The following is a 19,657-nucleotide window of genomic DNA, read 5'->3' on the forward strand; positions in this document are numbered from 1 at the left end:
AGGACAGCTGCTTCTCCCTGGTGAGGCTGGCTACACATTTGCACTGCAGGACACTGCTGAAGAACTTTTGGGCAATGGTTAAAAAACAGTCTTGTTATTGGAATTCTCAGTTATTCCCTTCTCTTCCATTAATGTCCTCAAAGTCCTCCAGTGCAAAGGCCATTTCCCAAAGTACAGGGTGAAAGACAGCACTTCCTAAACCAAGGCAGGTATTGTGCAAGACTCATTGCACGTCCTCACTCCTGTGAGCACAACTGTTTTTCCACACCCCTGTGGCTAAGACATCGCATTGCCTTGCCAGAGAACAGAGGCAAACTGGAGGCCTGTGGCCAGTGGTGTTCCCCAGGGATAAGTACTAGATCCAGTTTTGTTCAGTATCTTCATCAACGACCTGGATGAGGGGATAGAGTGTACCCTCAGCAAGTTTGCAGATGATACGAAACTGGGAGGGGTGGCTGACACACCAGAGGGCTGTGCTGCCATCCACCGAGATCTAGGACAGGCTAGAGAGCTGGGTTAAAGGTGAACCTAATGAAGTTCAGTAAGGACAAGTGTAGTGTCCTGTACCTGGGGAGGAATAACACCAGGCACCAGTACAGATTTGGGGCCATCCTGCTGGAAATGGCCTTGTGGCCAAGAGAGCCAATGGTATCCTGGGGTGCATTAAAAGAAGTGTGTCCAGTAGGTCTAGGGAGGTTTTCCTCCCCCTCTACTCTGCCCTGGTGAGACCACACCTGGAATACTATGTCCAGTTTTGGGTTCCCCAATTCAAGAGAAACAGGGATCTACTGGAGAGAGTCCAACAGAAACCTACAAGGATGACTTTAACATCTCTCCTATGAAGAAAGGCTGAGAGAACTAGGGCTGTTTAGTCTTGAGAAGAGAAGGCACAGAGGGAATCTTATTAATGTCATAGAATTACAGAATATTAGGGGCTGGAAGGGACCTCTGAAGATCATCAAGCCCCCCTCTCCCCCACTCCCCGCAGAGTGGGACCAAAAACCAAAAACAAACTAGGGCAGAACACTCAGAAAGGGATCCAGACAGGTCTGGAAAGTCTCCAGAGAAGGAGATTCCACAACCACTCTGGGAAGCCTGTCCCAGTGCTTATGAAACCCTCACAGTAAAGAGGTTCTTCCTCATGTTGAGGTGGAACTTCCTGTGCTTGGGCTTTAATCCATTGCTCCCTCATCCTATCACAGTGAAAAAGTGAAAAGGGCTTGTCCTTGCCTTCTTGATGCCCAGCCCTCATGTATTTATAGACATTAATTAGATCCCCCCCCAGCCTTCTCCTCTCTGGACTGAAAAGCCCCAGGTCTCTCAGCCTTTCCTTGTAAAGCAGGTGTTCTAGTCCCTTCATCATCCTTGTAGCCCTTCATTGGACTCTCTCAAGTAGATCCTTGACCCTCTTGAACTGGAGAGCCCAGAACTGGACACAGTGCTCCAAGTGAGGTCTCACCAGGGATGAGTAAAGGGGAGGAGAACCTCCCTTGATCTGCTGGACACACTCCTTCTAATGCACCCCAAGATACCATTGGCCTTCTTGGCCACAAGGGCACATTGTTGTCCCATGGATAACTTGTTGCCTACCAGGACTTCAAGGTCCTTGTCCACGTAGCTGCTCTCTAGCAGATCACCTCCTAAACTGTACTGGTGCATTTTGTTGTTCCTTCCCAGGTGCAGGACTCTGTTCTTGTTGAACCTCATAGTGTTCCTCTTTGCCCAGCTCTCCAGCCTGTCCAAATCTCGCTGAATGGCTGCACAGCCTTCAGGTGAATCAGCCAATCCTCCCAGCTTTGTATCATCAGCAAACATGCTGAGAAGACACTGTCCCAACATCAAGGTCACTGATAAAGATGTTGAACAGGACTGGACCCAGCACTGATCCTTGAGAGACTCCACTAATTACAAGTCTCCAGCTGGACTCTGCACCATTGATCACCACTCTTTGAGTTCTATCATGTAGCCAGTTCTTAGACCATCTCACTATCCATTCTTTTATCCCACATATTCTGAGCTTGCTCACAAGTATGTTATGGGAGACTGTCAAAAGCCTTCCTATATGCTCTGGTCTCCCTGCATCTATCATTTCAGTCACAACATCACAGAAGGCTATCATATTAGTCAAGCATGAAGTCCTCTTGGTAAATCCATGCTCACTACTCCTGATAACCTTCTCTTGCATGTGCTATAAATATCTGAGGGATGGGTGTCAAGAGGAAGGGGCCAGTCTCTTTTTGGTGGTGCCCAGTAATATGACAAGAAGCAATGGGTATAAGCTAGAACACAGGAAGTTCCACCTCAACATGAGGAGGAACTTCTTTACTGTGAGGATTATGGAGCACTGGAACAGGCTCCCCAGAGAGGTTGTGGAGTCTCCTTCTCTGGAGACTTTCAAAACTCTCCTGAATGCATTTCAGTATGACCTGCCCTAGGTGATCCTGTTTGGCTGGGCTGTTGGGCTAGATGATCTCTAGAGGTCTCTTCCAACCCCTAAAATTCTATGCTTCTATGATTCTATGATTTCAGCTTGGAGACCTTAAAAAGGGCAGAATCCTCCACACGAGCCTCAGAAAGCCTCCAGCCCACCCTAAGCACCCAGGAACCCTGTGTCCCAGTGAAGTCCTGATGCCTCCTTACGTGTGGTGCTGTGAGGAGAGGTGAGGAGGAGATGGCAGCAGAAGAGCGAGCAGCAGGTCGGGCTGGGCTGGAGGGAGGCAGGGACCGGGGGCTCTGGGATCCATCGCTGTCACTGCCGTGGCTGCTGGGTGGAGTTGGAGGCATCTGCACCAGGTCATCTACTGAGAAATAAGGAGATAATGTCAATGGCTCTCATGTCAGACTGTTGGTACAGGTACAGGACCCTGAGTGGCAACAGAAAAAGACACTGCCGTGACACAGGACTGAAAGGAGAGGGTGATGAGTCTCACAAGACAGGGTGAGTCTGAGAACAAGGCTGGACTGAACGCTGCCCAAGACAGAGCTGAGACTGACCTCAAATGTGCTAAACTAGGAACTACAGGAGTCAGAGAGCTGGTAGTGGCTTTGCCAAGACACTAAAGTTATTTACAAAGCAATAAAGGACTCCAGTGTCAACCAAAATGGAGCACAAAGCCTGTGATGTTTTGCTCCAGAGTTTGTTCACAAGCACAGGAAGCTCTGTAAGAGAAGAGCTCTTCCAAAAGTACCGCAGGGATAACACTCTTGCCAGCACACTTGATGCAAAGGGCTCAGGTCACTCAGTTGGTTGCCAAGCACTTGAAAACTGTCCCCACTTTGTACTGGAGAGCCCTGGGGGCCTTAATGGAGGTGGGAATATGCCTAAGAAAAAGTCTCTCTGCGGCAGTGGGAGTTCCTATAGTGCTTTCCTTTGTGCATCGGCAGATTTTCAGATGGTTGGGTTTCTTTCAAATTAAACTGGATCCTGAATTTCCTGACTTTTAGATGGTTGTTTTTGGATAACACTACAGTCCCTCTGAGGATTTTAAAGGCACTCTTTGCATATTTCCAACTCTGAGGTAGCCTGTTTTGCCTGGGAGTCCCTGTCTGAATAATTTTGTGTGTGCCTGCTGGTCCACACACTGATCTGAGTTGGAACAATGCAATGCTCACTCCTCTGTTGGTCTGTGCCCCAGTATTACCTTGCATGCATGGCTCTGCTCTCAGGTGTTATCTTTCCTCCCTATATTGTAATGATCTAGATCTAAGTAATACAGGGATAAGCTGACCAGCAAATTCTATCTACTTACCTGCAGGTACATTTAGAAACTGGTTCACCTCCTTGGGTTCAGCTTTGATCACAGGTGCTGGAGTCATTTCTATGGGAGTCTGTGGAAGAGAAGCAGAAAGAGCTCTGGGCACTGCCATTGTCCCCACCCAGAGGGCTCCCACAGTTCTGTTCATAGCCACTGCTTCCCTGCTCTCTATACTGCCCTGTCTCACAGCTCTGCCCCAAAGCAACCTCTCACCACACAGAACAGACACCAGGAGTCCAAACATAAGCCCCCTGAAGTCCGTTGTTGCTGGGCACACAGACTGCAAACACATTTGCAGAGGAAGAAGTAGTGGCAGATGGATGTGCTGCCAAGCTGTGCACTGAGTACCTCCAAAAGGGAGAGCACTTTTATCCTTAGCAATTCTTCCCTTGCTAGACCCAGACATTGCAATTCAAATCAACCTATGTATTATCATGGGAAGTTCCTCTCTATCTGTCTTCATTAGAAATGGGAGTATAGAGGTTGTACAGAAACAGAACAAATCCCCTGTCCTGCTCACATGATCTTCACCAGGGCTGCCGGGCAGCTGTTTCCAGTTGGAGGAAACTGAGAGTTAAATAAAGAGTAGATTTATTCCCATCTGGGCTATGCTGCCCCTCAGCTCCCTAGCTCACCAGTCCCCAGCCCACCATAGGCTGGGTGAGTTTTTACACTAAACAGACACATTGCAAACTCCTCCAGACTGTAAACACAGCTGAGAGAGCACCATGGTGTGGCTGCTGAGCACACACAGCAGAACTTCAAGGCCACAGCAAGTTCAAGCTGTGTAAATAATGGAGGAATTTTGTGCACAGTTTTGGCTGGAAGCACCCATTTGTTTTGGATTGTTTAAATGGGAAGATGCTCAGCATGAGTGAAAAAAGGAAGTGAACCCCTGAAATGCTCTAATCTTATCTACTGAGCTGCTCCAAGATAGCCATGGTCTGTGTGAGACTGGTCAGACCTTCCCATCCAACATGGCTGGACTCAAGGGCAGATGAACTGAACCCCCAATTTACACCCATGAGCTGATGACATAAGTGAGCCTCCTTCAGACAGACAGACTTCTTAAGAACTTAGATATTACCAAAAGAGATGGCTCCTTGTTTCACAGAAATAATAATTCCAGCTGCTTCATAGGAAAAAGCAAGCAGGACCTGGAGCAGGACCTCCATTTCCAGTGAGCAGCTGAGAGAAGTGAGAGGCCACATGATAAGCCCAAGGCCATGATAAAGACAGTGGCAGAGCAGGGGTTTATACTCAGGAATAGAGGGGTCACTAGCATCACATTAATTGACACTGTTCTCTGAAAAATGAAAATAAGCCAAAAGTGGCTTTTGTGCTGAGGAAACATGCTTGTATTTAACCAAGTTTGTAAAGCCTCCTTGCTGGAGAACACCCTCCTTCCATAGTTTTCTCTGGAAGGATGAGCTGTCTTGTAGCTTGCCTGCAGGAATCCAGAACACAGTTCTGGCCAGCATCAGGTGTGCTTCTCCTCTGACTGCCATTTCAAGAGCAGAATGACAAATAATGTAGTATGTGGGCTTTGTATCACCTTCTCCTGTCTGTCCAGTGGCTTATCACCTAGCAGGATGCTGCAACCACATGGCTGAGTCCACATCACCAGGGGTGCTGCTGTGTGAGAGCCCGGGTTCCCGATGGATCTTAGATGGGCTCACCTCCTCGGGGACTGGCAGTCTCTGCAGAGGGTTGAGGTTCAGTACTGGTATGGAGCTGGCAGCTAGCTGGGACTCAGGCAGGTCTAGAGCCAGGTTCTGTTCCTGTTTCACCATGATGGAGCAGAGCTTGGGCCCCAGCGACCACACTCCATTCTCCAGCTCTGAAACATGCACAATGTGAGAGTCAAACTCCAGCAAGAACAGGACAAGAAAAAAAAGAACCCATGCAGACAGCTTCCCCCCGTCTGGGGAGGCTGCCTTTCCAAGTTTAGTACTGTCACCACACAAGCATGTGCAGGCCCACAACACACAGAACAAAAGGGAATGAACCCCCAGCGTGTGGGGAGCAGACAGGACAGAGCTAGAGGGATCATGTCTCTTCTGCTCTCACTGCAACCCAAGTGCTGGAAGACAGCTGCAGGGCTTCTTCCCTCAGTGATGTCTCAGTCTCATCCTCTGGAGCTTATTTATATTTAGGGCTCAGCACGAGGAGGATGCTGGGCTGTTGCTCTTTAGGCAGCATCACAGAGCTGCCAGGTGGGTTACCAAGAATAGCACCATTTCTGTGCTAGAGACCTGGCAAGAGGGCAAGCACAAAGACAACAGAAGGCTGACGGAGGGCTGGATGTGCTGCTTTGGCCTCCTGACAATGCTGTGCCAAGTACCAGAGCTTTGTTGCATGACAGAAGAGGAAGAAGGTCCAGTTGTGTGGAAGGAAGTCCAATGTGGCAGCTGCTTGAGCGGCTGCTCCCACAGCTGCTCCCCCAGTCTGACCTCTGAGGCTCCTTCCTTCGCCCCATGCTGCTCAGGGGGGCTGCTGTCTGCAGCCGTGCCCTACTGCCATTGTTGGCAGGGTCTGAAGCAGCAGTCAGGGAAAGGAAGTGTCAAGACAACTGAATGGAGCTGTGTGGGCACATTTCCCTCACTCCCTGTGTGCTCTGTCCTGTGCATGTCTGTGGCTTGTCACTGGAAGCAGAAATCCCAGAAGCTGGGATTCAGGCAGCGGTGGATAAGCTGCAGCTCAGATAGGGAAATAAACCTGCTAGGCAGCATAAATGCCTGAGCTCTGCTCTGAAGTTTTGGTCCCCTCATTGCTCTTCAAACACTTCAGCCTGCCAAAAAGCTACTCCTAGCTGGCCTGGAGCCTGCATCTTCCTCCCTTCCCCTTTTTATCTGACAGTGAGGAATGCATTTGTCTTGACACAGGACAAACTATTGCTAAGTGTGTCAACAAACAGTGCCCCAGTTGGCTCAACGTGAAGCCACAGTCAGGCTCAATCCCTGACTGCTCTGCACTGCTCTATGCATACAGCACTCACAGACCCAGGGGTGCTGCCTACTGCCCAAAGCAGCTCTGCAGTGCAGGTCTCAGTCTAGAAGATGTGCTGGCAAGAGGAGAGGGGGAAAAAGGTCCTTCTAAGCTTCAGAAAAGCCTGCACAATAAAGAGTATAAGCAAGCAGCTCTTTGTGTGGAAGCTGATATCTGAACTAAACTTAAAGGTAACTTAACCTCAAGTCAGGCTCTATTGCCCTCAGGAGATGACAGGGAAGAATCCTGCCTCTGGCTTTTGCATAGACACAGTAGTGTTGAAGACTGGGCAAGAATTGTATCTGTTAACATGGTGTTCCCTTGCCAGTGGAGTACATTGCCTTCCTGTCTTTGGTCTAGCACCTCTTATTTTGCTGCCTAGACAGGTCTCTCTAGCAGAGGCTCATTCCTTCCAGCTCCCTGTGTGACTGGACATTTTCAAGCACAAATACGAGTCCCCGTGGCTGTTCTGTCTGCATATGACTTATGCGCTGCTCTCAGAGCTGCTGGACCACTTCTTAGAGCTTCCCACAATGCAGCAGAGCCAACAGCATCAGGCAGCATCTCAAGCAGGGGTGCACTGTACAGCCATGAAAACGTAGAGGCTACTGTGCAGACACAGACTGAGTTGCATTTTCTCCGTCCTGCTAAGGACACCAAGCCCACAGCTGGCAGCGAAGTCCCAGTTACCCCTGGTATGCAGACAAGCCCATTCTGATAGAAGGAGGCAAAGTATTACACAGCCAGAAGTGTTTGCAGCCAGAAAACTTGGACTGAATTATTGTGCCTAATCACAGCCTGTCACAGAAATGAGGGGCTATGAGAGGGCTTCCAGTCTATCCCAACCGCTCTAGGCAAGTTCAATTAAAATCTGCATCAGTCCTGACAGATGGTTGTCTGACTTGATCTCAACCCTCTGAAAAGTGATGAAGAGTACACAGCTTCCTCACTGAATCTCTTCTACAATTTCACTATGCCCACTATGGAAAGGTTTTGCCTACTGGCTAATCTGAAGTTCCCTTCCTGTAATTTTAAGGCTCATCTTCCTCATCCTCCCTTTCTGTTGCAAAACTCTGTCTCTCTCTTTTTCTCAGAGGGGTGGGGCATCTCTGTCTGGGAGGACTGCTGCTGAAGCAAGTTACTAGACAAGGGAGAGCAGACCACCAAGGGCTCTCCCCATCCAGACTCGACTCCGTGAGAGAGCATCCCCAGTGCTATCAGTCCAGACAGTTCAAGGAGCAGGCACCCAAATAAGTATACTCTGTCCTCCCACTTCCTGTCTACATTCTGAGCCTGCTCTCTTTCCCACCATCAGAGATATATCTGGGGAGCGACTGGGTTACAGAATCAGAAACACATAAGCCATTAAAGGGTCAATGAGAGACTGAGGAGAAGGCATTTTCTGTGGACACATATGTTCTACTGCCTGAGAGGATGTTTCAGAGGTATGGCCAGCCTGTAACAACTGCAGATTTCCCTGTATTGTTGGTGTGTGAGGCATGTCAGGAAGCTCATCCCTTGCTCTAGATACTCTGTACATAATGGGAAGAAGTATGGCTGAGAGGTAGCCACAGCTGCTCTGGGTTGAGGAGGAGAGGCACAGCGCAGTGAGGAAACAGGACCTGTACAGGAGTATGGGCACTAGCCTGAGGCTGGTCCAGCACATGCTGTTGTGCACAGCTTGGGCTCTCCCTGCTCCTGGCATCAAATCACACCCTGCAGAACTGACGGCTGGTACTGAGAAGTTAAGCAGCCAGTCTGAATTTGCAAACCATCTGGAAAGCAGTCTCCACTGATAAGCAGGGTCACAATGCACCCAGCAGCTTGCCCTAGCTGACCCATGTTAGTGGGAACCATGTGGGAAAGGGCAGGATTTGGAAGTGTTTTGAAGATCTGCAGAAAAGATGGGAAAAAGCTGATAAATAGCAATCCTCAGCCAACTCCAAGCCTAGACAGAGCCCAGGCATTCCTGAGGAGCTCTGCAGACCAAGCTTGCCTAATGTTAAGGAAAAGCCATTCCTGGGTAATTAATTTGAAGTGAATGTCTAAAAGGATTGGGGAGCTATGCCAAAAGGACTGCACAGTGTTATAAACACTGGACATGACTCAGGACTACACTAGCATTATGACTCACATCCAATTACAAGCCAAGATAGCCCTGGAAAGATGGGTTGAATTGCCCCACTGCTGGACTGGGTGCACAGATACCCCTGTACCTCCCACATTAATACTAGGCCTTACTGCTGGTGTAGAGCTGGCCTGCACTCCCAGAGACCAAGTGTGAGGTCCATCTCAAGCTCTCCCGGGTTACAGGCTGTACAGCCTCTGCCCAAGGATCAGTGTTGCACTCCATTCAGGAGACACTGCAGCTGAAGCAGGGACACATCCAGACAAAGAGGAGTGCAGCAGAAGTGGTGACAAGTGTCTCAGAGAGAAGTCCCTGAGGTAGCTTCATGCAGGCAGACTTCATTTCACTGCTTTCTACAAACTCACACTTTTTGCGTCTCTCATTCCCAAGCCTCATCCCTTCCTGTTCATTTGCAGGGGCAAAATAAAGATGTATCTATGTGTTCATGCTGGTTTGTTTTTTGTTAATCACCCACTTCGCTGGTTGGGCTGAGTGCCCTTCAAGGCTGTATTGGGGTTAAAGCTAAGGAAAAAGAAAAGTAAATGGAAAACTTTTTTGATACTCAGGCAGAGCCTCTCTCCCAGCACCAATCTGAGTGGCCTCTAAGGAATGTGGCACTGATGGCTGCACCCTTTGTAGGGACCAAAGAGGCAGCAGAAGCCAGCTCCCATGCTCCTGCCTTGGCATCTGTACCAGAGAGCGAGGATCACTCCTGGCCATGAGAGCCTCTGTACCAGGACTGACTCTCGCTCTAAGGAATGGCTTTCTTCTGCGTGTACTGAGCCTGTGCTACTGCTTTTTCAGGCATCCCGGTGTCCATCAGCTGTTGGGACACCCACACAGTCCCACAAATTACAGGACTCTCTGTAAGGATGGCTCTAAAAATATCCAGCCATCATAAATTATCCTGAAATGAATTGTTTTAAAAATAGGTTTTGAAATGGCTGTTCCTCTCTGTCTCCTGCTAAAAGATCTGCTAGTAAAGAAGCCATTTAACTTTCCACATGCACCAGCACTGTTTGCAGCCAAAGACTCATGCTTCCCATATTCAAGCCAAAACACTGCTGCCAAAACAGACCTGGATCTCAGGCATCCACACCCAGGTTTGCAGGGTCCTAAAAAGACATGGCCTGCTGCTTGCCAGAAGCTGGCAGCACACTGAACCACAACCAGTTATCATCCTCATAAATAAGTTAGCCTGGTTAAGGAGCAATGGGACTGTCAGAGCACAAACTGAAGGAAAAAATATGGGCTGTATTTGACAACAGCAGATTGGATTCTTCCCAAGATTACCCATGCACAAGCCAAAGGAATAGCCAGTTTGTCCTTATATATGGAAGCCAGCCAGGGCCTCTTCTAACAGATGTGCTCAAAGCTGTGCAGGGTGCTCACCATTAGCATTATCTTCAGCCTTGACAGGCACAAGGGGGCTCTGAGGAGCAGAGTCTCCACTGAGGGAGTAACTGTGCTCTGCCTGGATGCCTGGAGTGGGTGGATCCAGGTCCATGTCCAGCAGTGGGTTCTTCTCAGCCAGTACTGGGTCATCAAAGAAACTGCTGAAGAGGTCATTGGAGAAATCCTCCATGTTGTCAGAGAAGTGATCCAGGTTCTCTGAGAAATGCTGAGAAAAGACAGAGGGAGAGAGAGCATTAGTGTCAACTCCAAGAGGGATCTGAGAGCCTTCCCATAGTCTGAGAGCTAAACCTCAGCAACAGCCCTTTTTGGATGGAAAACGCAATTCCTGTCCCTTGCCTGCATCAGTTTGATAAAAACACCTTGCATTAAGATAGAAAGGGCTGTGGTGATGTACATCTTTTCTGCTCATTTGTCTGTGCCACAGACACTTCTATATTCTCACATCTGCCCCTTCCTTTACAGGTACCTATCTTTGGCTTCCTAGCATCATCTCACTGTGACAATAAGCTGAATAGAGTGCAAGGCAAGAAATCCCTGTGATGGCAAAATGCAAGTGTGACAGAAAATCATGGTCCTTGGCATCTGTTCTTGGTGACAGACACTTTCTCATGTTCTCTGCCAGCAGAAATAGGCACTCTGATGCCCCAGAGAACATCAACCCAGCTGCTGATTTCTATCAGAGAAAAAAAAGATCAATTGAATCAACATAACAGGAAGGCCCCCTGTTGTATTTCATTTCCTCTGGGATTTCACAGCCCCTCTGTGGACCATATGAGGCTGTTCTCCAGCCAGATAATGCCTGTGAAATTCTGCTTCCCGATGAAGTTTAAACACTACAGATGGGCTATTAACAACAAACAAACATTCCACTAATCATTCCAATAACAGTCAGTAAATCTGGCCAGTGCTGCTGCAGAGCTGGGCTCCTGATGCTACAGGGAACCTGTTTCCTTTGGGGCATACCCTCTTATTCAGAAGTCAAATCACTAACTTTTCCATTTGCTACAACAAAGCATTGGTTGGGCAGGGAGAAAAATTATGGTTGCCAAACACCAGCTGAAAAATTATCCCATTTGTTGGCAGATCGAGGCTACTGGCTCAGGGAGAGGGAAGAGAGATACATTCAAGTGACTATATTACACAGAGAGAACTGTGTAACTTAAATGAACTGGAGAGAGCTCAGCAAAGCCAGACTGGGTCATCCCCCCCCCCAGCCTGGAAAAGTGTCTGGGTGGGCAGAAAGGCGTTTAAAGCAGCATACTGAAATACCAAGAGGAACAGGGTATGGATGAGAGAGAGTGGGAGAGAGCATGCAGGTCCTAGAGCACAGACATGAATGCCAATGAATTCCAGTGTGAGACCTGAGCTCAGGAAAGAGCCCGGCTCCTAAAGCAGCATGGGGTGCATGCAGTGCTTTCTTCCCCCAGCACTAGGGCTGAGGGAGGAGTTGGCCAGAGCACCCCGGATGCTGGAGCCTACAGGTTCCTGTTCCTACTGGAAGGTATATTTGTTTTATCTGAGCACAATATCACTCTGTCAACATTATGCTTGCTGTCAGAGGGTTGGGGCGAGACTGGGGAGTGAAGTAGGATCTGGCTGAACAGACCCGCACTTCCCACCAAGCTGGGAAGGGAGACAATGAGCTGCAGCAATCTCCAACACACCAGTGCCCTCCACCCTCCAACACCAACCCTCAGCCATGCAATTGAAAAACTCAGATGCCCTCAGAGCATGCTGGAAGTCAGGGGCGGGACGGGGGGGACTCCCTGCTGCCTACTTTCTACCTGACACTAGGTTTCTCTCCCTTCACTTCCTTCCTACTTGTCCTGTCCTCCCACTGCCTGGAGTGACAGCCTGACACACCACCATCCAAGGTTCCCCTGGGAGGGCAGATACTGCTTGTGGAAGTGTGGGAAACTGTTCTTCCCTTCCCCATAGCCCCCCCTGGCATCGGCTCTCAACAGCAGGTAAGGCAAAGACGGTATACTAATGCTAAATCCCAGTGTTGAGGCCCTCCCTGGGATGTCTGGGCTGAAGTTTTCTCCACTTGTTCCCATACCAGAAGCTGAGTTGGCTGGGTAGCTTTGTAAAATCTACCCAGCCATTTCCATGTTGCCTAGAAGCATTTCTGCACTTGAATCAAGTGACACAAAACACCTCCCATCTGTGCTGAGCATAACTGCTCTTCAGAGGGAGCTGAGTCAGCAGATGGAACTAGGTTAGATATTTACCTAAAAAGCACTTGGAAAACCAGGTTTTGACCTATCCTAAAGCACAGAGGGGCAGAGAGTTTGGAGTCCTGAGCATTAACCCCAGAGAGTGCTTGCTCATCTAACAGATGTTCTTTGTCTTGCTTTCTCTAAACAACACAAGCAAACACAGGATATGTACACAATAGCCTTATGGTAAGGGTGAGAATCTAACCACAGAAAAGTGAAGGAATTCAGAGTTCTGGCTGCCAACACACCACGACAGCACAGCAGAGCCAGGATCCAACAAGAGGCACTCAAATCATATCTACTGTTTTAACTATCAAAACTAGAACCACTCTGTAACCCTGGAAAAGAAGCGGGGCTGCATGGACAGCTGCAGGGAGAGCTGTCTGTGACTCTGCCACGTGCTTCAAATTTCTTTCACAACTGTGCATTAACAAAGCCAGAGGTGGGAGTGAAGAGAGTTGAGAAGATGCATTTATGCAGTTGTTTATCACACTATCTTTTAGTGGCATCCCACCCATGTGTACAAGGATCTCTCGGTCAACCTTCCCATTCTAGGACAAACCTACCTGAAGGGAAGAGGCAGAGATGTGCCTCTGGTTTTATTCTGAAACCAAAAAAATTCCCCACCAGCCACTAAGGGGTGAGGGATGAATAATGAGTGCAAGGTACTGAGTATCAGAGCCTTTACACAGTCACCAACATTGACAGGAGTTAACTTCTCGTTCTTATTTTAGACACCACACAGCAGCATTGCTGGAGGACGTTGCTGCTTGGAAGTCAGGATGAAGTCAACACTGTTCACCCAGAGATGCTGGTCCCCAGTTCAGGTCCCCAAGAGCCCGTTCTCTCTCAACCGACAGAGGCCTATCACACGGTATGGGAAAAACATGGGTGATAAGTAGGGAATGATACTCACACCCTCTGTAGGAATCCAGAAACGTTGGTGCATGTACCTGTATACGGGCTCTTGGGTCTTATCCTCCAGCACAACTAAGTACTGGCAAAGCCTCCCTTTCAAAGCAGCCCCTCTCAGCTTTCATCAACCATATATATACCAATCCAACATCACCAGACACAGATGAAGGAGAGAAGGCAACTACCCTATATCATTAACTACAGTCTATACAATAACTATAATAATTATGGTCATTATCAAAGAGGGCACCAAGGATCAGACACCCTCAGAGAGCACCCAGGAAAGGACCCAGAGCTGCCAGAGAGCTGGAGATTGCTATTTTACTCAAAGGTGGTGACAAGAGGCAGAGGAAAGCAGGGGAAGGAAGAGTAAAGCAAACAAAGATAATGAAATGGCTTTGTGGCTGGCTATATCCACAACGGAGACTACAGGAAGCTAAGCAACCATGTCTCTTTGGTTGGCCTTGTTCTCTCCTGATGCCAACAAGTATTGCTAATTTCAGGATAGATTTTGGATTAGTATAGACAGCCATACACACAACCACATGGTGACAGGAAAAATTGTCCTCTTCTCCAGATCCAGCTGTGATGGGCACAGTGAGGAGCAGCCGAGAGCTTAGTTTGGATAGTGGTCATCAAAATCACTGCCAATTACTTTAGACTGAGCCTGCTAACCCAGAATATGCAAACTCTGTCACACCCAGCCTTGTGGCAGGAGCTGCACCTATCAGGCAAAACTCCGAGAAAGCCTCAGCCATATTCCTCCTTAACATGTGTGAGAGAGCAGGCTTTGGGGAACTGCAGGTCACAGGGTACAGTGTCCCATTGCTGTGTGGGTCACTGCAGAGCACAGCAGGGTCGGTGCTCAAAGTTTCTGAGCAATAAACAGAGGCAGGTTTATCACTTGACCAAGAGGACCATAACTTTATCCTGGTTAGAAGGTCACATGCCTAAGGAGGTGCTGGGCAGTCATCAGCCCTCCCTTCCCACCCAGACTGGGGCCAGCACTGCTGAAGGCCTGCATTTGCTGCATCTAAATGAAACAACTGTGCTGGGTTTTGGAGAGACTTTTGCCAATGTGGTGGCAATGGAGATCTCAGCACACCAGCAGGCATGTGTTGGTGGAAGGTCCAAGAAAGAGTCCACAGGACTTAGATGTGAATGAAGGTGGGATGTACAGAGATGCACAAAGAGAGCAGGCTCATCCTCTCACATTCTCTTCAAGGCCTACACTCTCCTTGATAGCACCTTCCAGCCAGGCTGAGATCAGCCAGCTCCTGCTTCTCAAGAAAGCGGCCAAGAATTGATAATTGTGACAATGAAGGACTCTGCAACTCTGCTGAGATGCTCCGTAGCTTTCATGCAGATGGGTCCAGCTTGAGCAAGGGGGATCTGTCAAATGGGACACATGGTCCTTACCATCCTGGCCCAGAGGGAGTGGGTGTGTAGTGTACTAAGGGAAAACAGCACAGTCTCATTTTGTTTTACTTGCTCCTGCTATCTCCCCCTCCCTTTCACACCCTCCTTCCTTCTCCTTCTAACTATGTGCCAAAGCCAAGAAATAGCACGAGATGTGTTTCCAAAGCTGTATTACCAATGAGCGGTCAGGGAGGGGGCAGCCAAGGGACAGAAACGCAATGGTAAGGATGTGCTGGATTTCCTGATCCAAGCCTGCTTTCTGGCTGCCTGTCCCCCCACTGCAGTTCTGGGAGGATGGGAAGGCAGTGCCCAAAGGGGACAAGCCAGTATGCACAGGTACAGGGGAGGCAACGACCACCGTATCTCCAGGCCCAACAGAGAGCCTTAAGCTGCTCTGGTGCCTCAGGAGAATCTGCTCGGGCTGAGGCCACCTCAGCTGTGTGGAGAGAGTGTGAAACCATCAGCTGCCGGCTCCTGCTCCCTCCCACTCCTGGTGACCAACATAGGCACTGACTCTTCCAAACATATTTCCACCACATGTTTTCACCCTGACCTCATGCTCAGGGTTGTCTAAATAGCATACTGTATGTGTGTGCGTGCATTTCTCGTTCGAACACCCTTTCCTGTTGTACAACCGTTATCTTGGGAGCTAATGTAAGGCATCCAGACATCCAAATGCAAGTTCTCTACTTCCTCCCACACAGAGCTGGTGTTATACCTCTGGAGGCTCCAAGCAAAAAGAGAGGCATTAAGCCTTCTCCTCTGCGTGGCTGCACACAGGATGCCTGGAGATGCCACTCTTGTAGCCTAATGGCACCATGCACAGCGGAGGAGGGGACAGTTCCTCTCCCTGGAGCAACCTTTCCTCTGTTGTCACCCTGGCTGCATCTGTCCCTCCCTTTCCCTCTTATGCTTCCAACGTTTGACTGTGACTTTCTCCTTCCCACCTCCAGCTGAGTTGTTTGGAGGCAATCTCCCTTCAGGATCAGCCTGGTTCTCACAGCCTCCCTGCTCCCACCACGATGGTCTTGCTCCAAAGAGAAAGCTGCGAGGGGCTAATCCAGCTGGGCGGCAGCCCAGGCCCAGGAGACGAAAGGCCTTTGCAGGTTGGAGGTTCTGCTCATGCTGGCAGGCAGTGCAGATGGGGAGGGGATTCTTCTGAATTTTCTCTTTTCTTTTTGAAAATATTTTTCCTCTTTGCTTGCCAAGATAAATCTCCTGTCCCAGCTGTGACATCTGCATTTCCCTTCTCTGCTTTCAGTAAGGAATGAAGCCCCCTGCACTCCAGCTTCACAGCCGAGGTTTCCTTTACATTCCAGGAAAGAAGAGCCCATACACTCCAGACAGTCCTTCTGCTCTCTTTAAAATGCAGTGAATTTTAGACCTCATGAAAATGAAGGTCCTGACAGCGTTAACAAGATCCAGACAGGATGGACAGATGCTGTGCACACTTATCCTCACAGTCTCGTCAGTGTGTCTGCATCCCAAGGGGCACAAGTGATCACCCAACCACCTCTTGGCCTGCTCTCAGTCCCCTCTGGTGCCTCTCTGTCCTGACCTGTATTGATCTTCATCTCTCCCTTCACATACCACAGCTCCCTGCTGCTCCATGCCTGGTCTGCCCAGGCTCCTACTCTGCCTGGACAACTTGCCACTGACCTGCTACCCTCTTGCTGTTCCTGCTTTGCTGCATGGCACAGCTGAAGGACTTCAGGCCAAACCATCTGCAGACCCCACTGTTATTTCCCTCCAGCAACAGGACAACATCCCAACTGGCAGCACCCTTCTGTCTTTCTGAGACTTGACAGTGATGCCCAAGTCACCTGTGATTATTTTCAGCAGCACAGCCTTGGACAGTACGGCGAACCAAACACTGCCCTGACACTCAGACTCCAAGCGCCAGTGGGTTTGACTGAACCTGACGTGCAACCGGGCGCAGAACTGCTGCTTGCAGAATAATGCAGAATGACAGAAGGGGGTAGGGCCACCAAAAGCAAGGCAGGTGACCTGCTTCCCACAGGTGAGCTGTGCCATCAGCGCCCTCCCTGCAGGGCTTGCGGCCTCTCAGGCCGAAGGTGCTACAGCCAATGCTCCGTGGCAGCAGCAGCCATGCCCTCCTCGCGAAGACCCAGCAAGGCTCGGGCACGGCTCGCTGCGGAAACCTCCTATCACCGCGCACCCGCGCCAAGGGCATGGATTTACAGTTTCCAGCACTAGGCGCCACAAGACCTAGGAGGGACGACAGAGGCTCAAGACACAATCAGAGGACGGCGACTGAGGGCGCGGCGCCGAGGCAAGGCGCTACCCCGAAGCGATGGGGGAGGCCCCCCGGGTGCCGGCAGCCGCCTCGCCCCCCGTCCCCCGCCCCCCGGCCAGGCAGGAGCGCCCGGCGCTGCCAGCGGAGCCCGCCCGCCGCCACAGCCCGGGGAGCGCGTCCATTGGCCGGGGCTTCCGAGCGGCAGCCAATGGGAGGCCGCCGCCAGAGGAGGCGCGCGAGGCGGGCGGGAGGAGTGCAGGGTTAGGACGGAGCGGCCCGCGGCCCGTGGCCCGGCCGCCTCAGCGCCCTGCCCCGCCGTGCCGCCCTGCCCCGCCGTGCCGCCCTGCCCCGCCGTGCCGCCCTGCCCTGCCCTGCCCTGCCCTGCCCTGCCCCGCCGCCCTGCCCTGCCCTGCCCTGCCCCGCCGTGCCGCCCTGCCCCGCCGGCTTCCCGCGCCCGGCTCCCCCGCCGTGCCTCCTGGGCGCTGAGTCCGGGGGGGGACGCTGAGGTCGAGGGGCAGAGACCGCGGCGGTCGGGGTGTAGTTGGGAGGGGGGCGCCCGCCCCGACCCCCGCGGTCTGTGCCCCTCAAGGAGGCCTCGCCTCTACCCCTTCGTGGCGCTTCCTCCTCCAGGGATAAAAGCGTGCCGTAGAGGACATCGTCCCAGCCTTTCCAGGAGACTTCGGGTACATACTGCTCCCACGGTTTGCAGTAACCTCCGTGGCAGGCATAAAGGTTTTGTGGTTCCCCCCTCCCCCTTCCCTACAGACCCAGCAGGGGGGAAGAAAAATACCAGCTGACAGAAGGGGTGATGTTAAAAGCGTACGCAGGATACAGGCCACATCAACACTTTGTGGCTGTGATTGTAGCTGCGTAACACTCAGCTCAGAGATGGCGAGCCTGCTTTTCGCTGCGGAGGAATCTTGGGAGGAATTCAGGCGCAGGGAGAGTTACGTCTCTAGCTTAAATGGTTTTGCCCTTGAAAGAAAAACAAAAGAGAGAGAAAAAGGTATGTGGGATGCTGAAGCCTGCCAGCCTGTGACTGGGTTTCCCAGCGTCCCTGAAGGAGGCACTGAAGGCACCTGCTGTTGCGGTGGCAGAAGAGTCATGGACACTGGAGTGCCCACACCTGGGTTTAGTGTGTTCAGCGTAAATGGGATTAGCAGCCAGCGTGGGCAGCAATGACATGGGAGAGGCTGGAAGCGTCCTGTGAGGGAAAAGACTGTGGAGCAGGGCAGAGACCAGGAGGAGGTGAAGGAAAATACAAATGGCATCCGAGTGTAGCCACCTGGGTGCCCTCAAACCACCGGCGGATGCCGGGGTGCAGAGAAGGTATATGTATGCTAGGGAGGAGGGGAACACGTCAGCCTCCCCTGGGGCCAACCAAGCTCCACTGGGCCAGAGTGGAAAGCAGCTGCAGAACACAGTTTGCCTGTTGCATGAGCCTCACTGAATCTGCAGACAGGAGCAGCTCTCCTGCCCGCAGCAGCACCCTGGAAGATGAAGAGGAATGAATGCCTGTGCTTTACAGCGAGCTGTTTCTGTGTGTGCTACGTATGCAATGAACATCCCAAATTTCCTTTGACTTACAACTCCCTTGCAGCCTACAAAATACATTAGAGCAGCACTTAAAACAGCATGCAGAAGTGAACACAACCCTCTCAGGGTGAAACATTCCGATCAGCTGCTCTTAACCTACATTTGGCAGAAGATTTGGGGGCTATTTCTAGGAGTCTGTGAAAGGTAAATAAAAAGTTTGTCCTGCAAGGCCTTTCTTGAACTTGGAGAACTGAAGACACCTGCTTGCGACAAAACAAAGCCGCCTTTATTTCTGAGCTGTTGTGGTGGCAGCTGGACTGTGTTCTAACAGGGATGTGTGGGAGGTGTTCTCAGTGGGAATGCAGGTACCCCTGCACACGCTGGCAGGGATCTCTTCCTCTGCTTTGCTCCTTCCCAAGACAAGGTCAGTACAGTCTCCAGAAAGAGACTTCACACAAGCAGTAGCTCTGAGAGAAAGAAGCTGTATTGTCATCGCTGCCCCCAGGTCTCTGCCCTCTTGCCTGCATTGGTGCTTCACCTCTTTGCCTCAACTTGGCATCCTCAGCTGAGCTTGCAGCAGACTCCCCATGGTCCCCATAACTCCACACCATGATGGGGGGCCAGGAGTCTTTTCAGCTGCTCTAGCATCAGGGTGAACTGTATTTCCTTATGTGTGAGCATACAATCCATCATCTTTGGGAAGGCCCTGCCTGCTGTGTGACCCTGATCCACCTCTGCCTCTGCAGAGCCCAGACACATCCATCCCTTCTCAGTCCCCACAAGGGCACAGCAGACAGAACACAACTGGGTGTGTTCCATAGCCATGCCTGGTGGTGTGCAGCACTGCTGCATAACCTAGGCATGCAGCTCCAGCCCATCCTCTGCATATCTAGAGGTGAATCTACCCTGGAAAAGCCTACATGGATTTAATTGTGTGTTGTATGTCTGCTTGGACAGTTTAGGGAAAAATTCTGCTTGATGGAGAGGGACGAGAGGTGCGATGAAAAGCAGCAGGCAGGGCAAG

The 19,657-nt window shown here is 50.7% G+C and overlaps 1 protein-coding gene across 4 annotated transcripts in view; it reads right to left on the reverse strand.

The window, feature by feature from the left end:
• The window catches only part of CREB3L1 (cAMP responsive element binding protein 3 like 1), a 54,813-nt gene that overhangs the window by 19,267 nt on the left and 15,889 nt on the right, over positions 1-19,657 (reverse strand). For 3 of the 4 annotated variants that reach the window (XM_051620399.1, XM_051620397.1, XM_051620400.1), the window contains exons 2-5: positions 10,264-10,492; positions 5,435-5,595; positions 3,750-3,828; positions 2,641-2,801 (exon numbers count right to left, since the gene is read on the reverse strand). In XM_051620399.1, the coding sequence (XP_051476359.1) occupies positions 2,641-2,801; positions 3,750-3,828; positions 5,435-5,595; positions 10,264-10,492 (630 nt within the window). The remainder of the gene's footprint in view (positions 1-2,640; positions 2,802-3,749; positions 3,829-5,434; positions 5,596-10,263; positions 10,493-19,657) is intronic. The other variant, XM_051620398.1, reaches the window with a different exon arrangement.

Source organism: Apus apus, chromosome 5, assembly GCF_020740795.1.
Source record: "Apus apus isolate bApuApu2 chromosome 5, bApuApu2.pri.cur, whole genome shotgun sequence".
Taxonomy (NCBI): Eukaryota; Metazoa; Chordata; class Aves; order Apodiformes; family Apodidae; genus Apus; species Apus apus.